The 14,432-nt window shown below is 49.7% G+C and overlaps 2 protein-coding genes across 5 annotated transcripts in view; one reads left to right on the top strand and one right to left on the bottom strand.

Annotated features, from left to right (window-relative positions):
• Nucleotides 1-14,432, top strand: part of LOC123774886 (brain-specific serine protease 4) — a 109,372-nt gene that overhangs the window by 21,051 nt on the left and 73,889 nt on the right. The window lies entirely within an intron of this gene.
• Nucleotides 42-1,313, bottom strand: LOC123774849 (ribosome-binding protein 1-like). Its single transcript, XM_045769507.2, has one exon. It carries the CDS (start codon nucleotides 1,311-1,313, stop codon nucleotides 42-44), a length of 1,272 nt encoding a protein of 423 aa, XP_045625463.2.

Here is a 14,432-nt window from a genome sequence, read left to right as displayed (position 1 = left end):
CATGTCTGAGATACTTTCATTCCTATTACATATTCTTGTGGTCACTCTTGCCTCTTCTTGGCTGCTCCTGCCTGTTCTTGGCTGCGCCTGGCTGTTCTTGGCTGCTTCTGACTGTTCTTGGCTGCTCCTGACTGTTCTTGGCTGCTCCTGGCTGTTCTTGGCTGCTCCTGACTGTTCTTGGCTGCTCCTGACTGTTCTTGGCTGCTCCTGACTGTTCTTGGCTGCTCCTGACTGTTCTTGGCTGCTCCTGCCTGTTCTTGGCTGCTTCTGACTGTTCTTGGCTGCTCCTGACTGTTCTTGGCTGCTCCTGGCTGTTCTTGGCTGCTTCTGACTGTTCTTGGCTGCTCCTGACTGTTCTTGGCTGCTCCTGACTGTTCTTGGCTGCTCCTGACTGTTCTTGGCTGCTCCTGACTGTTCTTGGCTGCTCCTGGCTGTTCTTGGCTGCTCCTGACTGTTCTTGGCTGCTCCTGGCTGTTCTTGGCTGCTCCTGGCTGTTCTTGGCTGCTCCTGGCTGTTCTTGGCTGCTCCTGGCTGTTCTTGGCTGCTCCTGGCTGTTCTTGGCTGCTCCTGGCTGTTCTTGGCTGCTCCTGACTGTTCTTGGCTGCTCCTGACTGTTCTTGGCTGCTCCTGACTGTTCTTGGCTGCTCCTGACTGTTCTTGGCTGCTCCTGACTGTTCTTGGCTGCTCCTGGCTGTTCTTGGCTGCTCCTGGCTGTTCTTGGCTGCTCCTGGCTGTTCTTGGCTGCTCCTGGCTGTTCTTGGCTGCTCCTGCCTGTTCTTGGCTGCTCCTGGCTGTTCTTGGCTGCTCCTGCCTGTTCTTGGCTGCTCCTGCCTGTTCTTGGCTGCTCCTGGCTGTTCTTGGCTGATCTTGCCTGTTCTTGGCTGCTCCTGGCTGTTCTTGGCTGCTCCTGCCTGTTCTTGGCTGCTCCTGCCTGTTCTTGGCTGCTCCTGCCTGTTCTTGGCTGCTCCTGCCTGTTCTTGGCTGCTCCTGGCTGTTCTTGGCTGCTCCTGACTGTTCTTGGCTGCTCCTGGCTGTTCTTGGCTGCTCCTGGCTGTTCTTGGCTGCTCCTGCCTGTTCTTGGCTGCTCCTGCCTGTTCTTGGCTGCTCCTGGCTGTTCTTGGCTGCTCCTGCCTGTTCTTGGCTGCTCCTGCCTGTTCTTGGCTGCTCCTGCCTGTTCTTGGCTGCTGCTGCCTGTTCTTGGCTGCTCCTGGCTGCTCCTGGCTGCTCCTGGCTGCTTCTGCTTGTTCTTCTAGTTTGTGTAGCAGCTTTCCATAAGGCACTGATTCTAGGACTTTATGGCTGCCTTGGAACATGCAGTCTACCCGTCTTTCTCTGTCTTCTACTCTCCTTCATTAACACAGGTTAATTAGTCGGGTTTTCCTGGCCTTAAGCTGGGGTTTGAGGTCCTTAAGGTGTGTTCATTAGACGACAGGTCATAGCTAAGGCATGGGGTTCTGTAGCACAGTGGTCTACGTCCTCTGCTCACACGCCAGAGAACCTGGATTCAATCCCTGGGTACAGCAGAAACGGTTAGGCCCGTTTCCACTGGTTAATAAGTACTGAGGAGTTAGACAACTGTTGTGGGTGGCATCTTGGGGGGAAAGGTTAGTATTTTGCTGCGCAGGCTTCCTGTCCCCGACAATAGTAATTATGTCTCAAGGAGATGTGGGGGGGGGGAGGAAATACCGAGGACAGACAACGGGACAATTTTTCGTGTTGCCCAACCTGTTTAGTGTATTGGTCCTGTTATCAACGGTCCGTGTTGAACAAATCCACAGTGATGAAGGTTCGAACCTACATACGGGATGATCCATGTTGTCTCTTTTTTCCCTCTAGGAAGAGGACACACGGGAAGAATGTTAGTACCTTTCTGGCCACCATAAACCGGTTCTAACACCACATTGTCCGAGTCTGACCATGAGGCGAGGAGTGAAGGGTGGACAGGAGAGTGAGGGGAAAGCAAGCTGGACCTGAGTGAAGGCACTACTGGAAAGGCCTGTTTTGTAAATCAGGGGAAAGGTGGCGCTGTTGTGGAATGTGTTTACATCGTCATGTAGAGAGGAAAGTGGCTCATACTGCAGGCCCTTCACTGTTTACACGGAGGACTGAAGAAAATGTATATATGCTGGTTAGCATTGTAAATGTCTGGCCACGTCTGTGGTAGAAAATAATAATGAAAAAAAAAAATACTCATTTTTATTGTTATATAGAGATTCATGGTTTGATTTATTAATGGTTTGATTTATTAATGGTTTGATTTATCAATGGTTTGATTTATTAATGGTTTGATTTATTAATGGTTTGATTTATCAATGGTTTGATTTATTAATGGTTTGATTTATTAATGGTTTGATTTATTAATGGTTTGATTTATTAATGGTTTGATTTGTCAAGTGGAGAACTCCACAAGGGTATTGATGAGGGGTTCGAAGTTGTGTGTTAAGGGTGTTGACTTAAGGCGGCGGCGTCTGGGGATCCGTGCATTGGTTCGAATCCTCATTAGGGCTCTGGTGGGTTTGTTTATTATTATTTAAGGGGGGCATTAGGGAGGTTATCTCGAGATGATTTCGGGGTTTAGTGTCCCCGCGGCCCGGTCTTCGACCAAGCCTCCTTTTTGTTACACCCCCCCAGGAAGCAGCCCGTAGCAGCTGTCTAACTCCCAGGTACCTATTTACTGCTAGGTAAACAACAGCATCAGGGGTGAAAGAATCATTTTGCCCATTTGTCTCCACCTCCACCGGGGATCGAACCCGGAATCTCAGGACTACGAATCCGAAGCGCTGTCCACCCAGCTGTCAGGTTAGAATCAAGGTATGGAGGTGGTGGTGGTTTGGGTTCAGTCTGTGTCCTTGTTGCTCTTGGTGGGTCATTAGGAAGGATGGTTGTTAGGACCTTAAGGGTGAGAGGGGGGGGGGAAGGTGTCGGGGTTCAATTCTTACCTTGAGTTTGAGAACGAGGCAAGCTACATTTTTTGCTCTAAACAGAAACGTTTGGGCACATTATGCTCGGCTTGGCCCCTCAATCCTGCTATATATAAACCACGAGATTATTGAACCATATATATATAGAATTCAACACCAACGGATATTCGTGTTCAACCCCATTCGTATATTCGTATATGGTGCGTTTAATTCAATTCATGTTTTAAGACCTGAGTTAAGGTATAGTGGAGGAGATAAGTCACAATAACGGGGCTGAAGTATGTTGACCAGACCACACACTAGAAGGTGAAGGGACGACGACGTTTCGGTCCGTCTTGGACCATTCTCAAGTCATTCTCAAGTCATTCTCAATATATAGGCATCGACTTGAGAATGGTCCAGGACGGATCGAAACGTCGTCGTCCCTTCACCTTCTAGTGTGTGGTCTGGTCAACTTAAGGTATAGTCTTTAACAAAGGTTCTTAAAAAAGTCTTCTTGAGATAGCCTTTCTCTCTCATTCCGGATATTGGGGTAAAAGACTCCCCGAGACTTTCACTGACCTGTTCTTATCTTTGTTGATGACCACAAGAATGGTGTACTTTTTCTGGGGGGGGGGGAGGTGTTCGGACTTAATGGTGGGTGACAGGCTCGTGTGTGTCACTCTCAATAGTCTATCAATAGACTGTCAATTGTCTATCGGTACATTGTTCAGTATGGTTTTTGTATGAGTTCCAAATATATTGATTTGAATTGCTTCCGGGTACAATGAATTGAGCTTGTTCCAGACCAGTTCGTCCTGCAAACAAAGACCCAAAAGTCCATTCCATCCACCCGCCAAACCCTCAGCTGTTTACGAATGACAAACGGTTTACACACGACTCACAACTGATGACGTTCGAACATATCCGGAACAAGTGCTTCACTGACGACTTGTGTTCGAACCACAACGCTGTAAATGCTTCACCCACGTACTACAAATACCAATAATCGCCAACAGAACCTAAACACCTAACTTAACCTATGCCTATATATATATAATATATGCTGGGTATTGTATGACGATATATGTAAGAGTCATCCCTCCACTCTTTCTCTCCCATTCACTCTGCATTCTATTTCACTCTCCGTTCGATTCCCACCTTACCTCTTCCCTTGGGGGTACCCTGCTTATCTCATTCTCCCCTACGGCCTCCAGTTTCGTACTCGTCTCTCTCCCCCCCCCCCCCTCCCTCTCTCTCTCTCTCTCTGTCTCTCTCTCTCTCTCTCTCTCTCTCTCTCTCTCTCTCTCTCTCTCTCTCTCTCTCTCTCTCTCTCTCTCTCTCTCTCTCTCTCTCTCTCTCTCTCTCTCCCCACACCACTCTCGCTGTCAACCGCTGTCCTGCTGACCTTAATTTAGTCTCCCATCACACCGAACTTCTCGTTTTCTCTTTGTCTCGAGTTCTACAATTTCTCTTTTTTGATTCTGAATTTCCGTTTTGAAGGCGTTTTCCAATGTTTCTAAGATTTACTTAGTCAAGAAGAATTGATATTTTGCCGGAGTTTCGAGATAACGTTTTCATTTCAATATATTTTGATATCTTTTGTTGCGTTATTGAATAGATTTTTAAGCGTCGCTAATAGATATTATTTAATGTGGTATCTGTTGAGTTATGGCTTAAAATGATCAGTTTTAAAGTTATCACAACATACGGATCATTTTGTAAGATCCGTATGTTGATATATTGTAGTGTAAACATTTGATCATCTTGTTCCGTCTGTCTGTCTGTCTGTCTGTTTGTCTGTCTGTCTGTCTGTCTGTCTGTCTGGTTCTGGGAGTCTGTCTCATGCTGTAGGTCTGTCAGAGTTTCACTCAAGAATGCATGTAAGGTAAGATATACTTTCCACACGTACATAAACATTCACTCTGGAGTGAGAGGAGAGAGTGCGAGAGGTGGAGCCGAGTGCTTTCATGAGGTTCCAGCGAGTGCTTTCACGAGGTTCCAGCGAGTGCTTTCACGAGGTTCCGCCGAGTGCTTTCACGAGGTTCCACCGAGTGCTTTCACGAGATTCCACCGAGTGCTTTCACGAGGTTCCAGCGAGTGCTTTCACGAGGTTCCAGCGAGTGCTTTCACGAGGTTCCACCGAGTGCTTTCACGAGGTTCCACCGAGTGCTTTCACGAGGTTCCAGCGAGTGCTTTCACGAGGTTCCACCGAGTGCTTTCACGAGGTTCCACCGAGTGCTTTCACGAGGTTCCGCCGAGTGCTTTCACGAGGTTCCACCGAGTGCTTTCACGAGGTTCCACCGAGTGCTTTCACGAGGTTCCGCCGAGTGCTTTCGCGAGGTTCCACCGAGTGCTTTCACGAGGTTCCACCGAGTGCTTTCACGAGGTTCCACCGAGTGCTTTCACGAGGTTCCACCGAGTGCTTTCACGAGGTTCCGCCGAGTGCTTTCATGAAGTTCCAGCACATGTAAACTTAAGCTTCACTACATGGCATCATTTTTATGGGTTTATAACACTTGAAAATGTAAAAAAAATATATTAATTTTTTTGCAATTTTCTTATACGTTTACGAATTTTTCTTTTACTTTAAGAATCTTTTTTTATAAGAGCTAACCCCCTCCGCCTACTAGGCGGGAGGCCTGGTCGAGGACCGGGCCGCGGGGACGCTAAGCCCCGAAATCATCGCAAGGTAGGGAACTATTGGCGGCTTGGCAATGCCTTGGTCGAAAGTTCGAGCCTATATCACAGCCCCAATGGATTGCACAAGTAGCCCGTGCTACTTGCCCCGCTCCTGTGCCGGGTAAGTTACGGGTTCACCATAGCCCGTGCTACTTGCCCCGCTCCTGTGCCGGGTAAGTTACGGGTTCACCATAGCCCGTGCTACTTGCCCCGCTCCTGTGCCAGGTAAGTTACGGGTTCACCATAGCCCGTGCTACTTGCCCCGCTCCTGTGCCGGGTAAGTTACGGGTTCACCATAGCCCGTGCTACTTGCCCCGCTCCTGTGCCGGGTAAGTTACGGGTTCACCATAGCCCGTGCTACTTGCCCCGCTCCTGTGCCGGGTAAGTTACGGGTTCACCATAGCCCGTGCTACTTGCCCCGCTCCTGTGCCGGGTAAGTTACGGGCTCACCATAGCCCGTGCTACTTGCCCCGCTCCTGTGCCAGGTAAGTTACGGGTTCACCATAGCCCGTGCTACTTGAAACTTGTTCCAAGTAGCTGAATCTATAACAACAACAACTTCATGTCTTATTACGGGTTATTCATGCCCGTGCCACCTCTTGGATGGCTTAATCTTCACCAATCTTCATTTCTTAATTATATGACAATTTCTTGAAGGCTCTGGCCTCCTTGCCCTTGCACTGACTGCACCGTCGTGCAACCTTCGCTCTCAGGTCAATGTCACGTCACAGGAGGTCAGGGGTCATCATTCACCCCCCAGACACTTGCGGAACCTCTACATCTTCCCTCAAACATGGCTTCTTGAGGTTATCTTGAGATGATTTCGGGGCTTTTAGTGTCCCCGCGGCCCGGTCCTCGACCAGGCCTCCACCCCCAGGAAGCAGCCCGTGACAGCTGACTAACACCCAGGTACCTATTTTACTGCTAGGTAACAGGGGCATAGGGCGAAAGAAACTCTGCCCATTGTTTCTCGCCGGCGCCTGGGATCGAACCCAGGACCACAGGATCACAAGTCCAGCGTGCTGTCCGCTCGGCCGACCGGCTCCCCTAAACATGGCGGCTTTGTTGACTTTTTATTCAACAGGTTTACGAGATTCGTAATTTCATAACGGGAGGATTGTATTCTCGTAAACCACCTCGTAGGGTTACGCAGCTCGTAAACTTTGTAAAACAATGTCAACAAGGCCGCCATGATTGAGGAAAGATGTACAGGTTTCGTAAGTGTTTGGGTGACTACTCCAGGTCCAGCTGGTAAATTGCTATTGAGGTTAGCAGCTAAATATGGCTTTGGGAAGGGGGGGGGGGTCGGCGGGACTTGTTTAAAACGTGTTTGCTCATCTCCTGACGTGTGCCTTGTTTTCTCTTTGAAAGGCTGAGGGACGGTGATTGTGGAGAGGTGGTGGAGGCTGCCTGGAGGTGGTGGAGGCTGCCTGGAGAAGGTAGAGGCTGCCTGGAGAAGGTAGAGGCTGCCTGGAGAAGGTAGAGGCTGCCTGGAGAAGGTAGAGGCTGCCTGGAGAAGGTAGAGGCTGCCTGGAGAAGGTAGAGGCTGCCTGGAGAAGGTAGAGGCTGCCTGGAGAAGGTAGAGGCTGCCTGGAGAAGGTAGAGGCTGCCTGGAGAAGGTAGAGGCTGCCTGGAGAAGGTAGAGGCTGCCTGGAGAAGGTAGACATCTAAGACTGTTAGCATGAGAGACCACAAGGCTACAAGAGAGAGAGAGAGAGAGAGAGAGAGAGAGAGAGAGAGAGAGAGAGAGAGAGAGAGAGAGAGAGAGGAACTAAGGAGACAAGATGGCGCCACCGTCAACCTCGCCCCTGGGTCTGAGTGCGACCATTGTCACCCTCCAGGATAGCTACATTAATATTAGTCACATCCTCCTACTTTCTCTCGTCTTTCAACAGCGGTTAGTTCGCTCCTACGTCAGAGTCAGGTGTTTCCGCTCTTGGGGCAGATGTTCCGGGTGGTCTGGTGTTGGTGTGGGGAATGGTCGCTTTGCAACCGTCATTTCCAACCGTCATTCTCAACCGTCTCTTCCAACCGTCATTCTCAACCGTCATTTCCAACCGTCTCTTGCAACCGTCCCTTCTAACTGTCTCTTGCAATGAGCCTCTATGCATCTCCCTCATCTCCGTCCAACCACTTGGGCTGGACGGTAGAGCGACGGTCTGGCTTCTTGCAGGTCGGCGTTCAATCTCCGTCCATCCTTCACAAATGGTTGAACACCATTCCTTTCCCTCCGTCCCATCCCAAATCCTTATCCTGACCCCTTCCCAGTGCTATATAGTCGTAATGGCTTGGCGATTTCCCCTTGATAGTTCCCTGCCTCTGATCTCCCCAACCATGATAGTCTGAATGATCTGTCTCAACTGTAAACAGACAGAACTGGTGGCACTTCAACTAACTGCTACTGTATTAAGGGGACAAGGGGAGGAATAATATTGTGGGATTCAAAGTCTGTTCTTCAAGCACTTGAAAACTTCTTGCAAGATCGACAGTCAGAACCTCATAACAGCTGTTATAAATTACCTGTTTGGTGGACGGAACAAGGTGACGGGTCTGACCTTAGAAGGTGACGGGTCTGACCTTAGAAGGTGACGGGTCTGACCTTAGAAGGTGACGGGTCTGACCTTAGAAGGTGACGGGTCTGACCTTAGAAGGTGACGGGTCTGACCTTAGGTGACGGGTCTGACCTTAGGTGACGGGTCTGACCTTAGAAGGTGACGGGTCTGACCTTAGAAGGTGACGGGTCTGACCTTAGAAGGTGACGGGTCTGACCTTAGAAGGTGACGGGTCTGACCTTAGAAGGTGACGGGTCTGACCTTAGAAGGTGACGGGTCTGACCTTAGAAGGTGACGGGTCTGACCTTAGAAGGTGACGGGTCTGACCTTAGAAGGTGACGGGTCTGACCTTAGAAGGTGACGGGTCTGACCTTAGAAGGTGACGGGTCTCACCTTAGAAGGTGACGGGTCTCACCTTAGAAGGTAACGGGTCTGACCTTAGAAGGTGACGGGTCTGACCTTAGAAGGTGACGGGTCTGACCTTAGAAGGTGACGGGTCTGACCTTAGGTGACGGGTCTGACCTTAGAAGGTGACGGGTCTGACCTTAGAAGGTGACGGGTCTGACCTTAGAAGGTGACGGGTCTGACCTTAGAAGGTGACGGGTCTCACCTTAGAAGGTGACGGGTCTCACCTTAGAAGGTAACGGGTCTGACCTTAGAAGGTGACGGGTCTGACCTTAGAAGGTGACGGGTCTCACCTTAGAAGGTGACGGGTCTCACCTTAGAAGGTGACGGGTCTGACCTTAGGTGACGGGTCTGACCTTAGAAGGTGACGGGTCTGACCTTAGAAGGTGACGGGTCTGACCTTAGAAGGTGACGGGTCTCACCTTAGAAGGTGACGGGTCTGACCTTAGAAGGTGACGGGTCTGACCTTAGAAGGTGACGGGTCTCACCTTAGAAGGTGACGGGTCTGACCTTAGAAGGTGACGGGTCTCACCTTAGAAGGTGACGGGTCTCGCCTTAGAAGGTGACGGGTCTGACCTTAGAAGGTGACGGGTCTCACCTTAGAAGGTAACGGGTCTGACCTTAGAAGGTAACGGGTCTCACCTTAGAAGGTGACGGGTCTCACCTTAGAAGGTAACGGGTCTCACCTTAGAAGGTAACGGGTCTCACCTTAGAAGGTGACGCATCTCCCAATCCTGAGCACTCCAGTTGCAAACTCTGTTGTAGAGTTTTGACAGTGTAGACTACTGATCACATGGCCTAGCTGGTTCTTAACACACCCTGTACTGCCCTTCATATAGTCTAGGGCAGCTAGTTCTTGACACACTCTGTACTTCCCTTCATATAGTCTAGGGCAGCTAGTTCTTGACACACTCTGTACTTCCCTTCATATAGTCTAGGGCAGCTAGTTCTTGACACACACTGTACTCCCCTTCATATAGTCTAGGGCAACTAGTTCTTGACACACTCTGTACTCCCCTTCATATAGTCTAGGGCAGCTAGTTCTTGACACACTCTGTACTTCCCTTCATATAGTCTAGGGCAGCTAGTTCTTGACACACACTGTACTCCCCTTCATATAGTCTAGGGCAGCTAGTTCTTGACACACTCTGTACTTCCCTTCATATAGTCTAGGGCAGCTAGTTCTTGACACACTCTGTACTCCCCTTTACATATGTGTCACATACATACATATATGTCACATATGCATATACACAAAATGCAGATGTACCTAAATGTGTTAATGCAACATCTTCATCACCATCTCTTGCCCTAAGTCACCATACATCACCATCTCTTGCCCTAAGTCACCATACATCACCATCTGACCTTAATCTGAACCTGAAACAAGCGTGACCTCGTTATATAGGTTGTTGACAAGTGTGCCTAAGCGCTTCCGTCCTTTCTTCTCCCTCTGCCTCGCTCTCGGCAGTATACGGACAAAGGGATGCTGCAACTTCCGTGGAGTGTAGGAATAATTAGTGTATACCCCTCCCTCTGGTCGAGGTAGGGGGGAAGCTGGTCGAGGTAGGGGGGGGAGCTGGTCGAGGTAGGGGGGGGGTAACTGATCGAGGTAGGGGGGTAGCTGGTCGAGGTAGAGGGGGTAGCTGGTCGAGGTAGAGGGGGTAGCTGGTCGAGGTAGAGGGGGTAGCTGGTCGAGGTAGGGGGGTGACGGGTCGAGGTAGGGGGGGTGACGGGTCGAGGTAGGGGGGGGGTGACGGGTCGAGGTAGGGGGGGTGACGGGTCGAGGTAGGGGGGTAGCTGGTCGAGGTAGAGGGGGTAGCTGGTCGAGGTAGAGGAGGTAGCTGGTCGAGGTAGGGGGGGTGACGGGTCGAGGTAGGGGGGGGAGCTGGTCGAGGTAGGGGGGGTAACTGGTCGAGGTAGGGGGGTAACTGGTCGAGGTAGGGGGGGGTAACTGGTCGAGGTAGGGGGGTAACTGGTCGAGGTAGGGGGGGGGGGTAACTGGTCGAGGTAGGGGGGTAACTGGTCGAGGTAGGGGGGGTCGAGGTAGGGGGGTGACGGGTCGAGGTAGGGGGGTGACGGGTCGAGGTAGGGGGGTAACTGGTCGAGGTAGGGGGGTAACTGGTCGAGGTAGGGGGTGACTGGTCGAGGTAGGAGGGGGGTAACTGGTCGAGGTAGGGGGGGTAACTGGTGGAGGTAGGGGGGGGTAGCTGGTCGAGGTAGGGGGGTAACTGGTCGAGGTAGGGGGGTAGCTGGTCGAGGTAGGGGGGTAACTGGTCGAGGTAGGGGGGTGACTGGTCGAGGTAGGGGGGTGACTGGTCGAGGTAGGGGGGGGTAACTGGTCGAGGTAGGGGGGGGGGGTAACTGGTCGAGGTAGGGCGGTAACTGGTCGAGGTAGGGGGGGTAACTGGTCGAGGTAGGGGGGTAACTGGTCGAGGTAGGGGGGGGTAACTGGTAGAGGTAGGGGGGTAACTGGTAGAGGTAGGGGGGGGTAACTGGTCGAGGTAGGGGTGTAACTGGTCGAGGTAGGGGGGTAGCTGGTCGAGGTAGGGGGGTGACGGGTCGAGGTAGGGGGGTAACTGGTCGAGGTAGGGGGGTAGCTGGTCGAGGTAGGGGGGGTGACGGGTCGAGGTAGGGGGGTAACTGGTCGAGGTAGGGGGGGTAACTGGTCGAGGTAGGGGGGTGACTGGTCGAGGTAGGGGGGTAACTGGTCGAGGTAGGGGGGTAGCTGGTCGAGGTAGGGGGGTAGCTGGTCGAGGTAGGGGGGGTAGCTGGTCGAGGTAGGGGGGGTAGCTGGTCGAGGTAGGGGGGGTGACTGGTCGAGGTAGGGGGGTAACTGGTCGAGGTAGGGGGGTAGCTGGTCGAGGTAGGGGGGTAACTGGTCGAGGTAGGGGGGTAGCTGGTCGAGGTAGGGGGGTGACGGGTCGAGGTAGGGGGGTAACTGGTCGAGGTAGGGGGGTAACTGGTCGAGGTAGGGGGGGTAGCTGGTCGAGGTAGGGGGGTAACTGGTCGAGGTAGGGGGGTAACTGGTCGAGGTAGGGGGTAACTGGTAGAGGTAGGGGGGTGACGGGTCGAAGTAGGGGGGGTAACTGGTAGAGGTAGGGGGGTAACTGGTCGAGGTAGGGGGGGTAGCTGGTCGAGGTAGGGGGGTGACGGGTCGAAGTAGGGGGGGTAACTGGTAGAGGTAGGGGGGTAACTGGTCGAGGTAGGGGGGGTAACTGGTAGAGGTAGGGGGGGGTAACTGGTCGAGGTAGGGGGGGTAACTGGTCGAGGTAGGGGGGGGGTAACTGGTAGAGGTAGGGGGGTAACTGGTAGAGGTAGGGGGGGGTAACTGGTAGAGGTAGGGGGGGGTAACTGGTAGAGGTAGGGGGGGGTAACTGGTAGAGGTAGGGGGGGGTAACTGGTAGAGGTAGGGGGGTAACTGGTAGAGGTAGGGGGGTAACTGGTAGAGGTAGGGGGGTAACTGGTAGAGGTAGGGGGGTAACTGGTAGAGGTAGGGGGGTAACTGGTAGAGGTAGGGGGGTAACTGGTAGAGGTAGGGGGGTAACTGGTAGAGGTAGGGGGGTAACTGGTAGAGGTAGGGGGGGTAACTGGTCGAGGTAGGGGGGGGGGTAACTGGTCGAGGTAGGGGGGTAACTGGTAGAGGTAGGGGGGTAACTGGTCGAGGTAGGGGGGTAACTGGTCGAGGTAGGGGGGTAACTGGTCGAGGTAGGGGGGTAACTGGTCGAGGTAGGGAATAATAACAATACCAGACTAATACAATAAGAGAACAACAATACAATAAGAGAACAATACAATAGTAGAACAATACAATAACACTGAACAGTATAAAGAGAATTGTATTGTGGTGAAGGAAATAGTTAATGAATGTATAAATTGTATTAACTCTGCCTGCTGTATCTTGGGTGATACAGATTTATACACTACTGTATATCGGGGTGAAAGGGAACTAAATTGTATTAAAAAATAATAATATAAATTGTGATAATTACTTTTTCTCTATAAATTTGTAAAAAAAAACTGAATTAGGATAATTGATCTGAATAATTAGAAAAAATGATAATCGAAAGTGTCACAATTATTAAATCTCAACAATAATTATAAATATTAATCCAATTTTTTCCTGGAGGGAAGCAGAGTGCCCAAACGACTCCGGTGGGTGTAAACGACTATATATATAACCTAACGCAGAAGGAATTAGTGGAGGACGAAGCTTGAAAGGTTGTGAGGCGACTAATAAAATGTATTTTCCCGTAGCGAAACGACTCGAGTTCAAAAATTGGCGCCATGGTGAGCGGGAGTCGTTGGTACAACAGTCAAATTCAAATTTAAAAATTGGCGCCATGGTGAGCGGGCGTTGTTGGCACAATAGTCAAATTCAAATTTAAAAATTGGCGCCATGGTGAGCGGGCGTTGTTGGCACAACAGTCAAATTCAAATTTAAAAATTGGCGCCATGGTGAGCGGGCGTCGTTGGCACAACAGTCAAATTCAAATTTAAAAATTGGCGCCATGGTGAGCGGGCGTCGTTGGCACAACAGTCAAATTCAAATTTAAAAATTGGCGCCATGGTGAGCGGGCGTTGTTGGTACAACAGTCAAATTCAAATTTAAAAATTGGCGCCATGGTGAGCGGGAGTCGATGGCACAACAGTCAAATTCAAATTTAAAAATTGGCGCCATGGTGAGCGGGCGTCGTTGGCCCAACAGTTAAATTCAAATTTTTGAATCAGGAAAAGTACATACATAGATGATTTACAAACATAATGTTGGATTTATAGATAGAGCTAGTACATACAGGATCTAAAGCCACTAATACGCATATTACCAAGTCAGTTTGGTAACCACTAGGCTTACAAATCCAGTAAGTTCAGTAGAACTTCGGTTTCAACTCTTTTTTTTAACCCTGTCGTAGTTCAGTCGATTAAGGCAGTGTCTGGGATGTTCCCGGACGCAGGTTCGAATCCTCGTCACGGCCCTTGTGAATTTGTTCATTTTACCACTAGGTAAATTAGGCCACTATGCGTAATAGTGGCTTTAGGCATTGTATGTACTAGCTCTATCTATAAATCCATCAATATTTGTATCATACCTCGTATGTATTTACTTTACCTGAATAAATATTTGAATTTTGAGTTTTGAATCATCTTATTTCAGTGTGTCAGTGTCCTCAAATCCTGCCTGCACACATTTTCATTGGTACAAGTTGAAGCTAGTTTTCTCATTGTTAAAACCGTATATATTTTTGAAAGTTCGAGTGTGATAGTTTAGGCTAGGCCGTGTTAGGTTAGGTTAGGTTAGGTAAAACTTTCCCTTCGTAATGTAGCTTTCCTTATTAAGGCTACTGATAGCACAGTCGATAGAGCTTGGACTTTACACGCTTGGGGTCAACGGTTCGAGTTTCCTAGTGCCCAAGTGAGTGAAATGTAAGGTAAGTTGAGGCTAATTAAGGTAAGATTAAAGTGTAGCATATGACTCTAGGTCTCATATTCCTGGCAAACCCGCCACAGTTTTACACTGTTGTACCCGTTGAACATCCTGACTGTTGCTGTTGGTAACATATTCACTTATATATTAATCTCATTTTCACGCACCTTCGACGATAAAATTATTTTGAAATACAATTGAGCATTTTCAAACAATAGACATTCACTTCTCATACAATGATAATTTTAATAGTTTTTTTTTGTATTCATAAATCTTTCAACCTCCGTGATAATATATAAACACATATGAACAGATTTTTTGTATCTTGTTTTTTAATAAAATTGTAATTTAAATTGTAAATTGCAAATAAATTGAATAAAATTAAATTTTTAATAAAATTATCAGATGTGCTGCTCGAGGCAGAACAGTGATAACCGTCATCTTATTGTTTGGGCAAGATGGTCGTTA

The sequence above is a fragment of the Procambarus clarkii genome, chromosome 84, assembly GCF_040958095.1.
Source record: "Procambarus clarkii isolate CNS0578487 chromosome 84, FALCON_Pclarkii_2.0, whole genome shotgun sequence".
NCBI lineage: Eukaryota > Metazoa > Arthropoda > Malacostraca > Decapoda > Cambaridae > Procambarus > Procambarus clarkii.
Note: the sequence above shows the minus strand (reverse complement) of the source record. Positions and strands in the feature narration are given on the sequence as shown.